Consider the following 19,439-nt stretch of genomic DNA (forward strand, 5'->3'; position numbering starts at 1 on the left):
GAGAGAGAGAGAGAGAGAGAGAGAGAGAGAGAGAGAGAGAGAGAGAGGGAGAGAAGGTTATCTTCGGGGCTACGAGCTAAACAATCATCCTCGTCCTCATTTCCGATAAGTTCTCCGGCTTTTTGCTACCCCACGAGAGCGGCTTCGGCTTCACCGACGCTTTCCTTTCTTGCCAGCTCTCCGCGTCGTTTCGATGTGCCCTCATTTTCTTTTCTTTCGGGACGCGAACAGAGAAAACGCGATGATCGTCGTTCTCCGGTTTGGTCGTCGCGGTAAGCGTCTTTTCGAAACGAGAGGAGATCGAAGCTCGATCGACCGACCAAGGGTTCCAGCTTGGGCTCTCCCACGGATTCGCGAACGCGGGAGCCGTTTCGAATTTCACGGATGAACGAAGCGAACGTCCAATGACAATTGCCTAACGCCGAACCGGAAGACTTTACGCTGTTCCTCTCCCGCGGTTCCACGCAAAGGAGCGATACCATCGTACGCAGTTCGTTTCCGCCAGGGTTTATAGTCACAAAGAAAGGTGGTGCAAGGTTTTTCGATCGTCTCTGTTTCGACCCTTTGGATTTTCCCGCGAATCTCGATATATCACGTTTAGGAGAAAATTTACAGAGAAAGTCCAGAGTTTCCTCGCGAGATTAAAGATAGAGAATCCAGCGGTTCGCTGATATCGGTGACTCTTTGGTGAAATCTGTGGGTTTTCATCCGGATCGGGAACCTGGACGACTATCGCAGGCCGAAATAACGCTTCATTCATCCTTTCATTCATCCGGGAATCACTGGGGGCTAGCAGAGCTCTCGGCGGCGGCCTTCTCGGGCGTAATAAGCAAAAAAGATCAGGCCGCCGGGCCATTACGTAGAAAGGAACGAAGAAATCATCTACCGCGCGGGCGTAAAAACCGTGGCAAAGGCAATTCTACCGCGGTCGGACCACCGAGACTTATTTTTGTGCCACTCCGCACGCCCGCGACACGGTGCCTTTCGTCGATCGCTACTTAGACGTCGAGGTAGCATTGTCTACGGTATTCTTGCGGCGCTCGTCCTCCCAGGCGGGAGGGAGAATCGCCGATCGAAACTGTGTTAACATTTTCTGAGGGGGATCTACCGACCACCTTCCACCTGCGGTGTCCGTAATAGAGGAGAAAGAGGAACCGTACCCACAAAATCGTCTCGATGTCGGGAACGCGTTCCTTTCAGGCGGAGTAGTTTAATATAAAAATGTACACTCGCTCACTCGATAAATAACTAATACAATTTTAATGTTTCAGAAGGAGACGAGGGGTTGAGCAGACGCCTCGTCCGAATCGACGACGTGCTGTTCGAGGCGGAGGAGGGTGGCGGCAGGCGAGGGTTGGAAGGAGGGTGGTGTGCTATGATCAGCATGGAGCTTCCGGCACACACGACGCAGCATGGTGCTCTTCACCTGGGGGTCGGAGTCGGGGTCAACTCAGGTGACCCCGCCGGAAGTGCCCTGACCGCCATTCATCCGATTCCTCAGGACCCCCTAGCCCTCCACCACCATAATCACGGAGCAGCAACACCCGGAGGTATGAACGAGGACTCCAAGAAAAAACGTATGTTTCTTCTTACGAATCCATTGTCCCTTCCCCCTTGTCCTAGAGTAAGAATAACGTCGCAGGGAACAAGTCGCGTGGAAACAGAAATGAAATGTTACATTCCTCGATTATAAAGATATCTTTCAGTCTACGATATCTGAATAGAAACGAGTCCCTGCGATTCGTAACGCGACGTGCCTCCTTATTATCCAAATATTTGAAATATCAAACAACCGAGGAATCGAGTGCGTAACAGAAATCATTTTCTTATGGCGTCCACGTCGGTTTATGGATGCGAGGCGATAGAGGACGATGCAATTGAAATTCCACATACTCGCGGCAATTTCGCTTGACTAGTTACCGGAACAAACGAGTTTCGGCACTCGACGCGCGATCGATGTTTTGTCATCGTAATTGGTCATCTTCTTGTCCGCGTCGTCGAGTCGATGTCCACCCTGTAAAAACGTTCCACGGCCGATGCCGACACTTGTACACTGGTTCTTCGCTCGCCGTCGTGTATCAGCACGCTTCTGGACATTCCTCGAATTCTTCTTTCGCTTCTTTGCTTCTCATTCGATGTTAGGTATTTGATCGACGGAATTTCAGACTCGCATTACTAGACGGACGTACCATTGAAACATTCAAGAATTTTTCACCAACTTCGAACACGATAGATTTTTCTTACGCCGAATTCTGGCACATTGTTGCAATTTCTCGCGCATTCCACTCGATCCTCTTCGATTCAACGGCTTTCTCACATTTAGGAATCGAGGAGGAAGAACCTATTTGTTCTTAAACCATGGTTCATCGATGCGCTTAATATCACCGCGTTCTTATTGTAAATAGAATGTCTAAATACTGCAAATACTCTCGAATGCAACACACGGTAGAGTGGATCACGATAAGAACTCAACATTGTTCGTAAATATTCCGATGCACCTGCGAGGAGCACTTTTTTGTGAAACAAAAACGCGGTCGGCAAGAAAATCGCGAAGAACCGGGCGAAAGAGTAGTCTATAAACTAAACTCGTTGAAAAGAGAATACGATGATCGAATCTCCAGCGTGCATCGATAATTACCAGGAGCTGCTAGTATAATCAAAAGCACGACGATGAATTTTTCGTTAACGGTCGAACGACTTAGCGACAGCTAATAACGCGATCGTATTTTTCGTGTAATCTCGAGCCAATAGGAATGTTGAATCGACAAAAAGCATCGGGCACGTGCTTCGTCGGAAAGCCACGATAAATCTTCGACGACGACGGCCAATGGTTCTATTACTATCCCGCACGATGATGGTGCATCACGCTCGTCGTGGTATAGCGCGGAAAGAAACACTCTGGAACTTCGTCTATTGCAGAGTTGAGCAAATATTTTGTTGTTCGTTTTATTTAGCGATATCAAACTTTTATTTTGTCACTTTAATTCAACGACTAAAGGTTAGATCTCGCTTCTTGTTTATATAAAATTGGTATCGAGCGCCTGGGCAACAAGAGGCGAAAGGCTGCGCTTTTGCGCGTAAAATTTCTTCATTAGACCGTAATGATACACTGGTATATCGAGTGCTTATCGTCGCATCGATATCGAGTTAATTGAATCTTATCCTCGCGGGACATCAAGCCAAGGGATACGTGCCGATCCTTCATCAAAGACCGCCGGAATGAGAGCCGCGTGAAAGGGCTCCTTGTTCCGTACGGAACAATCGAGTTAGCTGAAGTTGCCCCGAGTTCCTCGGCAACGATCTTTTCGAACACACCAACAGGTATACACTGTGTGCTTGTTGCGTCACGTTCACCTACCTTACTGCGAGATACGAGTTTCTAAAATAATCGTCTGCAAGGAAATTTCGACGACTTCGATTCTCAAAGGTTCGAATTCTTTGAAACTGACGGGCCTAAAGTCTTCAAGGAAGACTTTATTCTGGGGCAATCGACTGCCTAGTTCTCTCGAGCATCGAGTACTGTTCGGTTGAAGGCTTACCTTGCGAAGGACGAACACGTTCGGCCGCTTCCACGAACCCACCCTGTATACACGTACAAGCGCGCATACAAAGGACCAGGTGAAGCGGTAGTTCTCCGGAACCAGTGGTCGCACCGTGGACTCTTGTCGTGGTCGAGTCGCGTACACATATATAGTCGTTCCGGACGCTGGAAGAGAGTGGCGCTGGTTAAGGAAGATGAAAGGCCGCCGCCGTTGCAGCAGCCACTTGCGCATCGGTCGCGGTAAACGGAGGAAAGGGAGAAAGGCGGAGAAAGAGGCAGAGATCCGGCAGGGGTCGTTAAATCTAATGATATCGAGTATTTGACAGAAAGAGCCACGATCCAAGACCACACGCGCGCGCGCGCGCGACAACTCGCGTTTCCGTCTTCGTCGATGGCGATAAACAATGCTCGTATCGGTATCCACTGCTTTCTTAATTTATTAAATTACGAGGCCACGTTACGGCCGGCTTGGATGTCGTAGTCCGTTGATCCTTTATAGTACGATCGATTGCTAACTTATTCAATGATAAGCGGCACTCTACGGTCTGCTCTCGTCGGTCGAACGATGTATCAGTCAATTGTATCGCGGCCACTGCTAATTGCATTTGCCGACGTTAACGTTAATCAAACCTAAACCTTTGTTAATACAATTCTAAATATTTGTCGTCTCACGCTGAGCGACGTACGGCTATTCGAATTAAATTGATCGCGCAGGACCACCTCGGGGCATTCTACCTACATCTCGATCGTCGGAGATCGATATCGTCGAACTCGCGGCCAATGACGAGAGCTGAAGAAGATCGACTCGATAGCGACGAACAAAGTCCATAATTCACTGTCAATCGACGAGTGACAATCCCCCTTGCTTCCTTGTTTCTTCGGTTTTCTCTTCTCTTTCACCGAAGAAATTTTGCATCGATCGAAATTCTCAGGATAGGCTAAATTTGTACGAATCGAGGTTTCATTCGTCGTTGATCGTTCGAATAAAATATTGCCCGCCTCTTCTTGTCCTCCCTGCCATTCTATATATAGTCCGGATACATCGCAGCCCACGCAACCACTTAACATTTTAATTAGAATCATAAAATGTACCCAGCTACGTAATGTTTAATAGACAAAAATAGAGCGCGTAGACGAATCAGCGATTTCTATATTTTTCGACGAGTATTTTCTATCTCCGCAATTAGTAAGTATCGAACATTTCGACATGTATAAAGCGTATTTAACGTGCGTTAACGAACGGACAGTGCGCTTAATTAGGCGAAAGGAAAGCGAAACGAAAGTCTGGCGAAAAAACGCGGCCGTCGATGGCAGTAAATTGGGTTCCTATGCTCCGACACATTTTTCGATCTCTCGATTTTCTCGCGTCGACCACCGGGCGACAATGTTTTAATTGCGAATCGAGGGTACGCCAACGGAGCCGACAACGGCCGATCGGGCCTCGATTATCGCTAATGGCGCGTGGTTATCTAGTCGCATTAATTTGTAATTAATACCTGCTGGATGCAGTGACCACCGCTCACGGCTCGCTTAATGCCACGAAGAATTATATGCTTTACTAACCTCGCGATGCTATCGTTTCGCTTCGCGGAGACCGCCGTCCAGTTTTGCCTCGATTTTGTAATCGCGTTCGATCGATCGGCGTTCCACGATCACGGCAGCCTGGAAATCGACGTTGAACGGATCTCTTGTTCGTTTGAAACTCTCAAAGTAACGATAATATTAGGGTTGCCTGTTCCCATTGGGACACTCCTCGACTTTTGAACATTTTAAAAATTGAAAGAAACGATCTATCGACCCTCGATTTTCCTTCTTTTAACTCCAGGAACCCGCATTCTTCTTTCGGCGGGTTAAAAAAGAATGCCCGTGCAAAGGCGTTGTTTTTTCCGTTGGGTGCCCGCGCGGATTGCTCGTGGGGATTCCCATCGTGGCAACCCCGTAACAGAGTGACTGGCAGCACGTAATATTTTGCTGCGCGCGTCTGTGTTCGTCTTCGGTAGAAAAACGTTCGGGGTGAGATAGCGACGGGTTATTTATGGGGTTAAATAAAGGAACACAGCGCGATGCCGCGATACCAGGTACCAGTACAAATAGGTTGCAGCTCGCTGCTACGGGCCGCTATCGTTCCCCGTTGCGAGTCGTCATGATCTGCAACGTGCAATATTAGAAGTCGATCTTTTTGCGAACGCGAATGTGACCGCGAGACGGGTTCGCCTGCGGAAGGACTATCGATGCTCGACATCGACCAGTCTTGAACTCTTCTTCCAAACCCATCGCGTTGTACTATTATTTTCTATCGCGTTTACCAAAGAACCACTTCCCTTTGATTTTCGACTCTAACGAAACATTGTTTTTTTTTTTCTTTCGAACAGATGACGGCGGCCATGGGATGAACCAAGATGGTGAGTCGAACAATTTCATTTTATTCTCTATAATAAGTTACTAGGAAAGTAAGGGTTGCCGAAACTACCGAATAAGATCGGCTGTTAACGCGCATCCCGTTACGAGTGATTCCGTTAGTATAAAATGCACGGCGAATCTCGCGATGGTTACACGATACGACGATTGGATTATCGGTCCTGGCGATCGATGGTGAGAAATCACCAGTTATCCTAACACCCGTTCTTATCGCCGTTTACGCGTTAGGACGCGAAGCTTCCGCTCCAATCTAATTGGCGCAACATCCAGGCGAACTTTATTTTCGATTCGAGTACGCAGTCGGCGTCGATAAATTATACCTACGCCTCGATTCGACGGAGCCAGCGGTTATTAATCGCGGCGCGATAATCATTTTTTCTCGGGTCGTCGAGATCGCGTCACTGCGCGGGAAAATGTATCCTTCGCGGGATTCGCGACGAGCGTATCGCCGTGCGAGATCGATAAGAAGTTGCGTTTTAACGATGGAACAATTAATCGAGTAGCTGGGAGCTCGGCAGTATCGAGATGAGACGATAACATCTGGAATGTTCGCGGCGTTTCGTCGAACGGAAAAAATGTAGCACGATTGCTAAATTAAAACTTTCCCGGTGCTATCGATCATTATAGCGACTTAGACTTGGAGAAATTCGTATCGCGATGTACCAAGATCGAGACGGAATTCGATTCCCATCTTGAAGACTGGCATCAAAACAACATACCCACTTTATCGCTTGATAATCATCGTTAATAATTGGTGCGAGATGAATTTTCTACCTTTCCAAAGAGTGGTCTCGCGCGAGGTACGAGCACGTTCGTGGCTGAGGCGCCAAAGGTTCGAAGGACGGTACTCGAGCCTATCCCTTCGTCTCCGAAAACGTAGGACCGTGTGAACGCGGCACGAGTTTTAACGCGGGAATTGCATCGACGATGACGGTGCCTCGTAGCATCGCCATTTTAAAGGAGGGATCTCACGAGTTTATCGAGGCCCTCGATCGGCCGCGTGGTTGCGAATCGCGCGAGGCGGACGGATAGGTCTGCGATACGCGTCGGGCAGCGCGGCGCGAATCCACCGTGGCAGCACAATGTTCGCATAATTTATGCCAAATGATGTAGACAACGCCTCGGTGTGTGTACACGTGGTTCGCCGCGGTAGGTGGAAGGTGGAAGGTGGAAGGTGGTGGATGTAATCAGAAGTTTAAAGGGTAAACGGTCGTAAGGTGTGAGGCTAGCGCGAGGCCCCTCGAGGTCTCTCGCCGCGCTCAATATTCAACAGGTATTTACATTCGCAAATTGTTTACGTCAGCTCACGATGAAATCTGTCAGGATTTCGTTCTCTCGGCAGCTTAACAGCCTCTACCTCCTCCGCGTTATTCCTCTTCTTCTTCGCCTCCGCCTTCTCGCCGTGGCACCGCGACGCACCGTCCTCTTCTCGCGGCCCTCGACGACGGCGCGAGCTGCCCTCTTCTCTCTCGCGCGCGCCCTACCTCCGGCCAGTAATTACATCTGGGTATTAATCAACCGTGCGTCGAGAACGAGAACCGCGAGATCTTGATTTTCGCGGACTCGCCCGCACATTGTGGAACCGAGCCTGACGTAATCCCACGGTTATTAATTTATCGGAGACGCCTGGTTAGCGCGGTGAAGCTTGATTTACGAACGCGTGGCGTCGATTTCGATCCCGAGCCGGTTCCATCCATCTCCTTGTTCACGCCATTCTTTTCGAGGACTTGAAGAGTCTGGGGAGTGCACAAAGATCCCTGTTCCATCGAATTCCCTACGATACTTGATCGTTAATTCGATAGAACCAAATTTCTCCGAATTCCTCTCACGTTTTCGACGAATCCGCCTACACCGCATTCTCAGCTCGAGCGTTTCCGAGCTCGTGGAACGATTCCAGCTATCGGTGGAAAGTAAAAGCACCGAGCGACGCGAAGGATCGATCAAAACGCGCCCTTTCACCGACGCCGGCATTCGCGCGCGATATCCCGAACGACTCGCCTCGTTTTTGTTCGCCTGTTTCATGGGCCCATCCTCCGTTCAGGTTTATCGTTGATCGTTAATACGAACGCGGATTACACGCCGGGCGTATTTGCGCTCCGCGGCGGCGCGGTTATGCCAGGCTGGTCCTAATTACAGCGTAACACAAGCGTACCGTATGCCGCGCTTACGTAATCTCACGATAATGCGGCTCCAGGCTCCCGCATGCCTCGCCTGCCGATCCAAGCTATTCGCGCGGTCGAGTCGGCATTATCTGCTCGCCTAGGATAATGACATCGGCCACGACTATTCGCGCACGGTCGTAAAAATCGCGTCGCCGATGCACCATGATCGTGCCTTCGATTACGATTCTGACCGTGAACGGACGAGCAGACCCGCGAACAGGCGCGAAGGAGCCGACGGAAGTCAGCGACACCGGCGCTAGACGAGAAGGACAAGGTGCATGGGAAAATTGAAAGTCATTGGCCTGAGATGATCGTGAAAATTCGAGGACTATCTTGTAGTAAAAGTTCTCGTGTCACGCGGAGTTGTATCGCTAAAAATATCAATTAGCAATCGTAGATAACGCCGGCACACATCGGAGAAAATACGTTTGCCGTTATGTTAGAACTTGCTACAGATCTAGCATCCCATCGCATCGCACATCCGTCTATGCGAGATGTAAAAAGGATCAACGCGAACACCGTTCGACGAATCGCTAATAAATACAAATGGGCGTAGATAGGTAACTATCGTACAGTCCGAGAGAGACGTTCAACATGAAGCATCGACTCCGCCGGTCGCTGATAGCGGTCAGGGGTAAATGATGATCGTGCGAGGAGACTAATGACCGACGATTATTTCGAACGTATTCCGGGTCAAGCAACAGAACCGCGAAAACCGCCTCGGCGTGGCTCGAATCCCGGAGGCGATGCTTCCTCGCGACGGAGAAGACTCGAGTTCATGGTTGATTTCACCGCGATCGAGCATATTTCGCTGCTTACCTTCCGTCAGAAGGTGCCACCGCCCCGCACGTTTCAGGAAGCGGTCTGGCTGGCCTGTACCACGCCGCGTTCTTCTCTTTCGCTGGCGCTGATTAGCGGCAGCCACCGTGATAACATCGATCCGACCGACGACCTTTGCGATAACGCCCTATCGGTGCATCTCCGGGCACGATGAGTCATCGAACGAGCTCGGAGGATCGTAACGCCGAGACGCGTCTCTATTGGGAACGATCGTCGTCGTGTACGCGGAAAGGAGCTCCAACGGCGGGTCGTTTGCGGGTTTATAGCTCGGTACTTGTTTATTTTACGGGAAACGCGAGGTATTCTTCTGTACTTGCTTATGTAAATGCCCTCGAATTTTTAACACACGGAATATCCTACGAATTATGCCAGGATAAACCACAAGTTTCCGCGGGGAAAGATAAAATTAATTGTTTTCGAACCATTCGATCGCTCATGGGAACGACGACGAGCATCGTTTTTCATCCGTCGAAACACGCTGGTCGAGTTTGCTAAAAGTGTGCTACAGCCGCGGACCCTTGTCGCCGATCCGTAAGCGCCGCGCGATAAAGCGGAGACACGGGCGACGATATTTAAGCCCTCGATCCGCCATAACTCTCGCGACGGAGCGTTTCTGCGATTCGACAAAGTAATACGGCCGGTTCAACGAGCTCGCTAATCAACAAAACTGTTTCTCCGTTCGGCTCTATCTGATGCACACAGCCGGAGAGCGGCGTGTACCTGCACGCTCACGGTTCGCGTGTACGCGCGTTCCGTTCGCCTCTCGCGCCGTAAGTGGTACGTACCACGCCCGCGCACGCGAGAACCCGCTTCGGATACATCGACGGGAACGAGAGGGACAGACAGAGCGCGGACGACGAGCACGGAGATAGAGCTCGCGCGCGGAATGATTTGTATTGCTAAATAATCAGCGCCAGTTGTCTAGGATACTGGTTTAATGACGCGCGCCCGTGGAGGGAGGCTGCAACGCGCTCGGCAATCCGCGCGCCCGTGGCCAGGACTACGGAGAGAGTAGTCGGTTCGCCAGTCGTGCCAATTTCGACTCGATAATCCCGTGTAATTTCTGTTCCAACGTTCTCGCCTCGATTTTATTCTGTCGCGGACGTGCATGGAAATTCTGTTCGCCGATTAGACCAGTCCCCGGACGTTTTACGGGCGCGATACCTACAAGTAGACGTTTTATCTCATCGATGCGTGTATTTAGACGCGACTTTATCGTGTATTTCGAAAAGATTACCGCGAGATCGTGCGCCCCAGCGATATTCGTGTCTGACGCGCTGTCTGTTTCTACTTGACGGATACGCGCGTACTTCGCATACTTCGCATACATGAATCACTCTTCCGAAGCGGTCAGAATTTCGCCGATCTGCGCTGTCGACGCGTTTCGAGTGAAAACATTCTTCGCTGAAATTAAAATGTTTCGCAGAGAAAGAGGAATTCGTAGATTCGACCGGAGGACGGCTGCGTCGGCTGGGATCGAAAGAAGGATCGGTGCTTTCGCTTCGAATTCCACGCGACTCTTCCCTTTTCCACGGGTCTAGCGCGTCTGGACGCCGAGATACAATCGGTACAACTGCTGGTGTACACATAGTCGCGTGTATCTGCCGCCGGTTCCATCGCGCGTGTATGGATGCCCGTGTGCACGGACAAGGGTGTGGCTCACGGTTCGCAACGGTATCATCGTAGGCGCATACCTGGTTGTCGAACGCGAATTTTTGCATGATTTCGACCCCTCTCGAATTTCTCAGGGACAACGATAAGATGAAATTATCGTGCCACCGATATACGGTCGCAAAAGCTTCGAATCAAGCTTTGGAAAGTAATTTGCGTCGGGTCGGGAATGCCTCTGCAATTCAAGTACAACCGAATAATTCCCTTTGTAACAGAGGCATCTACATCGGGACACCCTGTATACGTATTTCCAGTAGCTCACGGGTTTACGGTCGCGCCATATGGCGCGCTCCGCGGTTAAGGAGCTAAACAGATTTTCAAGCCACTCTCGACGCAAGTTCGAAGGTGCCCGAAGCTGATACGCTGACAATGGGTTAGAGTCGTTGCGAGAGCCAGCGAAACAGGCGCTCGGACTCGGCCGTTGTTGGAACCGTGCTTCGTCCGACTCGATGTTTGCGCAAGTATCTCTGCATAGTACTCGAGCGGTACGTAGAGACGTTTACATTGGCAGAAAAGCAGGTACCTTCGAGGTTGTTATCCGTGTGTACACACTGGTCGCGGGCACGCGTGGACGCGCGCGCACACCCGCTGCTCGCTGCCGCTAACGCAGGTTAAAGCGGAGAACTCTGCGAGACCGCGGGCTTCGAATTAAGTGGGACTCGATCGGACTCGCCGCGTAGGAGGCAATCGTAGATTTCGAGGGCGACAGCGCGGATTAACGACGGCCAGCATTGTTTGGCGAATCGTATCGTATTGTTTCCATCGGCGGTGCAACGGATTGCCGAGCAACGCGGATGATGCGACGGTAATTAATTGTGCCATCGTTTGATCATCCTGGGAGGGATCGCGTCCATATATCGAATCGAAACCCTGAGAGGTTTTAGAACTAGGAAGAGAAGGACTGCGAGGAATTTCATTTGAAATTCTCGATCAGAGAATTGAATCGGGCGGAACGATCGTTGTTGGCAATCGGAACAGTGTTACTTTTCAACGCAGATGTTGGAAAGAGGATGGAAGGATATGCTTCGTCACTCTGGAAACGCGTTGGGAGCCATCGACACGCGTGATTTCTGAAACGAAGGAAAGTCATAGCTGCAACTACAAAGTTACTGCCTCGCGGACCGACTTTGAAAGCTCGATTCTTCGAGACACGCGTGTCGCGAGGGCTCGACGTTTCTCAGACGTGGTTAATCGAAAGGTGATTCGTTCTGTCGCGTTAGTGACATGGATACGGTACGTTAGGCTCGTTAATTATCTGACCTCCTTTTCGATCTGCAAAGAGTGAAACGCGCTTTTTATTAATACGTTCGCGAAGAGTTTCAATAGCGTATTCCACCACGGGTGAGAGGTCGATGGTTGATTCTGGATCAGCTGATAATACGAATCTTGGTCGGCTGCCGGAGAAAGTAGCCGACAAGTCTGGACGGTGGTCGTCTATGCCCAAGCGAGTACCCAAGACGCCGTATTATCGTTAACGATCGCGATCGTCCAGTAGGGGATCGACGGGCTCGACGAACGTCCTCGTACCGATCGCACGGAGCCGATACGGGAAGCCTCAATTAGGGATCGAACTTTATGTTTGCTCTATGGAAATAATTCTTGTCTTCTTGGTTTCTTTAACCTTGTACGGGTGCCTCACCTGGCGAACGACGCTCCGACGTTGAAAATTCTATGGTATAATTCAACGTCTCGCGTGTTACGCGTTTACGATGAACCTTAAACCGATAAGTGGCAGGGCTTGATTACGGGGCAGCACGTTATTTTAATTATGCCGGACGAGGGGCGATGAGCGACGAGGATATCTCAAGCAGAGCGAGTCGACGGTTGAAGAAATTTCCTCCTCGTGATCGGCGTTGATGCTCTTCTCAAATTTTGTTCTCGTTATTCCTGTCTACAGTGGTTGAAAAAGTTTGCTTCGATTTAGAAGATCGTGGTACATCCCTTGTGGCGTTCGTTACCGCAGTCTAAAGGGTTCCATTGACTCGTTCGCAGCGGGCATTGCTTGTCGGCCCGACTGGTCCGTAGAGTAGTCTGTGGGGCGCCAGAGCATGACGCCATTAACGTAACGAGGCCACACGTTGCACCCTCGCGAGCACTGAACTATATCAGCCCCGAGTGCTTAGGCTCGCAATAGACTCCTAGACCTAGACCTCCGTCTAGTGGCCGATATCTCGCAATTGTACCCTGACCGAGGATTGCGCTATTTAGCTCCCAGTGTCCCAACAATTGGCAAACAACGTTCGTTCCTCGCGTGGGGAAATCATACTCTGGTTTCCCTTCGAACGACGTTTCAACCTTTCGGTGTTTCAAAACAGTTTTGTTAACAAATAAATAAACGCGCAGTCCGGGAGCACTCTTGAAATGAAACGCTCGTTAAACGTATAAAAATTCTCTTAACGATGCGTTTTTCCAGATTTCCCAGGCGACGCTCAGATGATCCACGTGCGCGTGCCACGTGAATCGCAACGACTACCCCTTCCACGTGCCGCTTTTCCGGTTGAACTGATTGCGAACTGGTTCTTGACCATCGAACCGTTCGATCAATGGCGGACGCGTTTCTTCCGCAGCTCGATTATTCCGTCCGCTCTCAGATTAAGAGACTCCATCGGCACGAACGGACGTCGTAGCGTGTTGTCGTCGCGTCATAGTATCCAGTGTCTCCGAGTTCGCTGGCGCCATCGCGGAATTTCAGGCTCGAAAAAAAGCTACGAGTTCGAAGAGAAAGCACTTTCCTCGGAAATCGACGAAATCGCAGGTGCGACGATGATTTACGCGCGGCTGCTTTCGAAGATGAATCCAAGTTCGACGAGGTACGAAGTGGGAGGAGTCCGATCTCGAGTTCTACGATGACGCACGCCTTTGAAGGAATGCGAGTGTGATGAATCCTCGTGGATAAAGTTCTCAGAGTATATCGCGATCAGGCTGCTGTAATTTCAGCGACGTCGCCTAGCCGGAAGAATGTTTGCACACGTATCGACGCGTAAATTACGAGCGACAAAAGTCATTAGCGTACGAATCGAGAGAGATACGGAAAATTATGGGCGCAGTATCTGATAACCGGGTGAACATCATAATCGGTGGCCGGTGCGGGATCACCCAGCGATTCGCCGTGAACGAATCGATCCAGCGATAGGTTCGAGATCGATCGTATGCAAATTTATCGGTCTTCGGCACGGTGCGTCCAGCGTACTCGTGTTGGTTGAAAAGGTGCAGTTTCATCGAGGAGATACCTCTACTCAGACGAAGCCACATTTTAAACGGATATTTTATAAGAAGTCGAAGAGGGTATTCGCGCCTGTATTTTCTTGGGTAACGATTAGACACCGATCGATGTCGTACAGGAAGCTGCTCGTCACAGTTGTGCATGATAAATCTCCGCGATCGAGGGCTCGGGATGTTTCGAGGAGACCCTCGTTACCCGTTCGCGTCGTGCAACTGTGTAGTTACACTGTTGAACAGTTTCAGTAGAGCGAGTAAGCTAGGGTCAACAAACTCCGTGTACCTGTCAGCTATCGTATCATCTGCACGCAATTCAGGCGATACGAGGGACATTTAATTCCAGGCTTCGGGCGGCGTCTGACATGCTGTGAATTCATTAACTTCTATAAGTTTCCTCTGTTGAAGTTTCTTGGGGATAGGTTTATGTCACACGCTGCGACAACGACCCGATTGATTTTGTTGTCGAGTCAACAGCTCGTTGTTACCTAATACATTTCACCGCGTATGTCTGGAAAGTACGAAACAGTTTTCTACGTCATCGTTTGGACATTTTGAACGGTGCGTGCTCTCGAGTTTTGACTCTGCCAGTTTCTCGCAGTCATAGCCGTTCGTAGAAATTCATCGCGATTCCCTCTCCTGGAATTCCAGCGCCCACGCAACGGCCTAGTTTCGAGGGTTGAAACGTTGTCGCGTCCAGGAAGAGCAAGAGCAATCGTCACCGCCGCCAGAGATCGGCTGGGTACCCTTTTGTCGAGTCGGCTCCTTCGGGAACGGTGGTTTCGCGTCTCTGACAATGCTCGTTTCATATTCGCTGAGCTATGTAATGCAGGAACAGAGATTAATAATTTGCAGTTCCCACCCCGGCATTATCGGGGCACGAGGCAGGCGGATTGCGAACATGATGCGCCGAGAGAGCGAGCGGTGTGTTCAGCAGCCGCGGCTGCAGGGTCGACCGGTCACGATGGCTCGGGTAATGATAGCCTGCCCTCGCCTCATAATCAGTCCCCCATCTTAATTTATGTTTGCCCCCGCCCGTCCGTCCGTTCGTCCGACTCTTCTCTTCGATGTAGGTACCTGCTGCTCACCGTTGCCTCTTTACTACCGCTAATTTACCGTAATTCGACCGAGGGACAGCCAACGTACTTTTGATTCTGTCGCTGATTTGTTACGGCCGCGTAGAATAACCCGACTGATCCGACAACGACCACGAGATCCTTGCTTCCGGTGATCGAGAACCGTCGTACCGCGCTTCCCGTTCGGAGGATTTTGATCCGATGAAAGGAACAGCATTCGTTCGACACCCCTGCGAGGATGACTCCCTCTTTCAGAGGCATTCGAAATGGTTTTGCCAGCGTTGCTGCTGGCTTCTTCGAGTCTGAATGCAGCGAAGTCGGTAGTCACCTATCACAGGAACGAGAGGAGTACCAGCTCTGAAATCGCGATCGCGAAATGACGGTAGCCGCGCGGTCGGTTACGGAATCGCGATCTAAAAGTGAATTCCAGTCCGTGGCATTTGCGAATTCTGGAGAAAGGCACGCCACCGTTGGGGAGGTGATTATTGCGCGGCAGGTGCGAGCACGCCCACGGGACGAGGTCGCGACGAGGACGATCGGAAAAGGACTCGGCCGAGCCGTGTTTCGATGCAAACGTGTTCGCGCCGGACTCGGAGAAAGTCCACGACGCGATCGGCTTTTCCTTCGCTAACGGTCGAATCGAGTCGATCGGGTTCTCCGAGCTGTCCAGGAGGCGACGAAGGGGGGCGAAGCTGATAAGGTACGCGAGCCCACGCAATTTCTATACGCGAACTCTTGGTCGTTTTTCGTTGGGACCGGTGGCAGCGCCTCCCGCGGCAACGAAGTAGGCCGCTGCTTCCATGTCTGGTCGCGGCCAGCCTATCCGTCTAATTTCCGGTGAAACCCAATTACGATACTTTGCACCTGATCCGCTAGGCTCCGAAGGTGAAGATAATTGGAAAGAGGAGCGGTTACGGGGACAAGTTTGCGGGAAACTTTACCCCTCGGAATACGGAATATCGACGCTTCGACGTTATCGTTCAACGTCAGCCAGGAATGCGTCTCCGATGCAAATCCTTATTGGGGAACTGGGCCGCTGCGAGTATATCCTACTGGACGACTAACTGTACGCATAGTTTATCTCGCTTGTTTTAGTCGCTGAAGCGTCTAAGATGCTTCTCGACTTCTCCCTTCCTTGGAAATCCAGTCGCGTATGTTTGGCCAATTAACCGGTCGACCGGTTAATAGCTGGCTCGATCGGCAATGGCGACTTATTTTTCAGTTGTCGGAACGAGGACGAAACGGATCTGTTCCGTTTCGTAAGAGGACCGCAGTTCGCGAATTTAATAGCTCGAGGCAGTTCCTTCGCAGCCCGGGAAACTATAAGCGACGCAAGAGTCCGGTCAAGAGACCGAGACAGGCGTTGCCAGGCTACGTTACTTTTACCAACAACAAGAATGAACGTTTCAATCGACATTCAAAGATCGACAAAGCGATCGATCGATCGTGGTGCTCGACAGACCCGTAACGATCGTGCGTGCTCGCGGTTCGCATAGACACACACGGGCCCCGTTTGCATACAGGCTGAAACCCAGCGTTGCTACAGAAGCCGGTCTCTGATTATTGCGAAACAAAATCCGCCCGCCCGTCGCGTTGCTTTTCCAAGCGGTTCTCTGATGCTAGCTCCAGCATTGATCTTTCACCCTACTCGCGTTGGAAATCTGTTTGCGTTGAAATTCGTGGATTCAAGCTTCCATCATTACGACCTTCGTTATTTTCAACACATCCTTCTCTACCTTGAAATTTCGAGTCATTTGCGTTGTTAGATGTCATAGATATTCGTTAAATCCCATACAGCCAGCTCGCCTTTGCATCTTGTAACACAGTCTTTTAATCTCTACAAAAAAATATACTTCATGCTTCCTGCGCGTTCGTAACGCTTCCGTTTATCGATCGGAAGCGAATTGTTATCGAGGCAGCGTCCTCGGAAGTTAAGTAACCGCGGGACTCGTTAAACGTACAACATTTCTCTCCTTGGAAACCGTTGCGGGAGACGACGATTCTCGGGGCTCTTTAATCAAATTAAACCCAAAAAGAACCCCGCGGGCATGACAGCAACGCGATAAATAAACCAGGAGGAAAGATCTCGGTATCCGCGTACGAAGTTCTGGTTTTATAGTCGCGATAAAATTTATCGGCGCTCGATGATGCCCCGAGTCTCGGCAACGTTTTACAACGCGCGGAATCACGCGATTAAGTGCATTACAGCGAGAACGATTCATTCCGCTTTAATACGCAACTAAATCTCCGCGGCTGTCCATAAATTACGTAACGCGCGACTATTAGCCGCGAATCGGATGCCTCCGATGGAAAACAATGCGAGTCTGTCGGTGTTCCAGTCTGCACGGGACGAATCGAGGGTTTACGCGAACACAAAAAAAAGCTAAAATGGGAGTTTTTGTTTCGTATAAATAGCGTTTCATATTCTTAACTAACTAGCGAAAAAAGTTGCGCACCACTGTCCAAGTCTAACCTTCTAACGGACTCCTGGAATTTTTTCCAAACACTACACTTTATGCCGCCTACGGAATATTCCTGCACCGAGCAGAACTCGCTTGCCCCTGGCGTTCAGGCAAATCAGCCCATTATCCGCATGCGCGACAAGATTATGATAATTTCCGGCGTCCGCGCGGGGTGGACGAAAAATTTTCCAACCAATCGACCGAGATATCAACGCCGCGTATCCGTCCGATCGGCGCCAGCGACAAGCCGCTCGCGATGATCTCTATCGATCCGTTGATAGACTCTACGTTGGCTCGATCGATCTTTTCGTTTCGAAATGAAGCTGTTAGCGTTTCGATATGGGTGAAATCCTTCGCCAGCGTAGTACGTATTTTTATTATTTACTTTAAGCACAAGTGCATCCCGTGGACCGATTCAAAGTACCGATATCGAACAATAAAGGATAAGACGATCCTCGAATTCGCTAATTACGAGGGTCGTAACTCTCCGTTAAAAAACGGTTAATCGAGATTCCGCGAAACGGGCATAACGGTCGGGAGAGTATCTACCGGTATCGTCCCGAAGTTTTATATTCAGATTACACGACCATAAGGGAGGTGCTCGATTTCTTTATCCAAGGCTCTCCGCTGTCTTGAGTACGAACCGTCATGTATCGGGTTTTATCGCGGCTGAAAATGCTCGCGATACGAAATGCTAGTCGCATGGTAGTCGAGGCGTGACGAAAAATCTAGCGAAGATCGACGATCCCGTCGCGGAATCGACAGACGAATTCTTGCTGCTCCGCGGCAGCTGATTGGCCGTGTCCGACGAGATTTATAAGGAATGGCTGCTTGCGTTGTTGGAGTAGGTAGCGACATTTATATGCACGTTACATCCTCAATTATAGTTATTGGCTCACTGTTAATGGACAATAAAAATTTTATGGGATTCCGTTGCCGCTCGAGCCGCTGTCTGCTGGTCGAGAAGGAACGCTCGGATATATGTTGTCCCGTTACGATGTACGATCACGAAAAGGTGTTTCGCGCGTTTTAGAAGAAGACACAAGGTTAGGGGCTTGATTTTTTTTTTTTAGCCATTACGATCGACGCGTTAATGAAACATTTACTGAGTCGAAGGAGAAACACAGGATGAAAAGTTCGCATCGACTATTTCACCAGTTTCGAATCGATCCCGTTTTATGCCGCGTTTTATAAAGACGAGGATCCGTTCATTTATTCCTTTTAATAATAAAAGTCGCGGACACGGCACGGTCCGTCCTAGGAGTACAATCGTTTCGTTCGATTCGACTCGGCGAAGCTCGACGGTCTTAGCCGTATGTTAAAACGAGACTGGTTGGCAGAGGCGTTCGCCGGAAGGGTCTTACGGTAAGGTCCAGCCACGCCGTGAATGTTTTCTCTGTAAAAAGAATACACGAGCAACAGGGAGGGGAAAGAGAATGAGCTAGGGCAGCGAGGGAAAAGACAGAGAAGCAGGGCTATTTGCATAACCGCCTCGACTCACAAAAGTCTATGATAAGTTGGCCCGATAAAGACGGCCACTTGTAATCCTTGGCTTCCGCGCTCGCGGGACCGTGCACGTAGTATACATATATCACAATACTATAAACTCGTGGCTATTCCCGAGTTTGATTCGATCCGACTCGTCGAAAGCGTTCTTTTCGCGCGAGCAGTTTCCTTTTCTATGAAACCAACAACCAACCGATTCGCAACGGAACGGTTTGTGCTTCGATAAAACTATGAAATGCATAATTTAGAGTTAACCACCGACGGGTTGGAGAGCTTAACGACAAAAGTTTTAGCCGTTTCGTCGTCTGTCCCCTCGGAGAGTGAAAACCACACACGTGGCGAAGCACGGACAGGTAATTACGGGGCGAGTTAATTAAAGTCAAAGCAATCACAAACAGCCGAGAATCGGCGGACGCACGCTTATTAGCAGGCTTCGATAATTCGCGGATTACACGGGGGCTAATTTCATTGTTTACGACGTTGCGATCGTGCATCGAGCCTCGAAACTGGTTCTCTTCGTCGAACAAAAATGGGCGTCGGTATAGAT

At 50.1% G+C, this 19,439-nt stretch overlaps 1 protein-coding gene across 7 annotated transcripts in view; it reads left to right on the forward strand.

Annotated features, from left to right (window-relative positions):
- Window positions 1–19,439, forward strand: part of LOC128889402 (paired box protein Pax-5-like) — a 114,550-nt gene that overhangs the window by 24,041 nt on the left and 71,070 nt on the right. For all 7 annotated transcript variants that reach the window (XM_054147017.1, XM_054147010.1, XM_054147011.1 and 4 more), the window contains exons 2-3: window positions 1,272–1,577; window positions 5,914–5,943. In XM_054147017.1, the coding sequence (XP_054002992.1) occupies window positions 1,376–1,577; window positions 5,914–5,943 (232 nt within the window). In that variant the 5' untranslated portion in view covers window positions 1,272–1,375. The remainder of the gene's footprint in view (window positions 1–1,271; window positions 1,578–5,913; window positions 5,944–19,439) is intronic.

This window comes from Hylaeus anthracinus, unplaced genomic scaffold (assembly GCF_026225885.1).
Source record: "Hylaeus anthracinus isolate JK02 unplaced genomic scaffold, UHH_iyHylAnth1.0_haploid 11997, whole genome shotgun sequence".
In the NCBI taxonomy this organism is placed as follows: domain Eukaryota; kingdom Metazoa; phylum Arthropoda; class Insecta; order Hymenoptera; family Colletidae; genus Hylaeus; species Hylaeus anthracinus.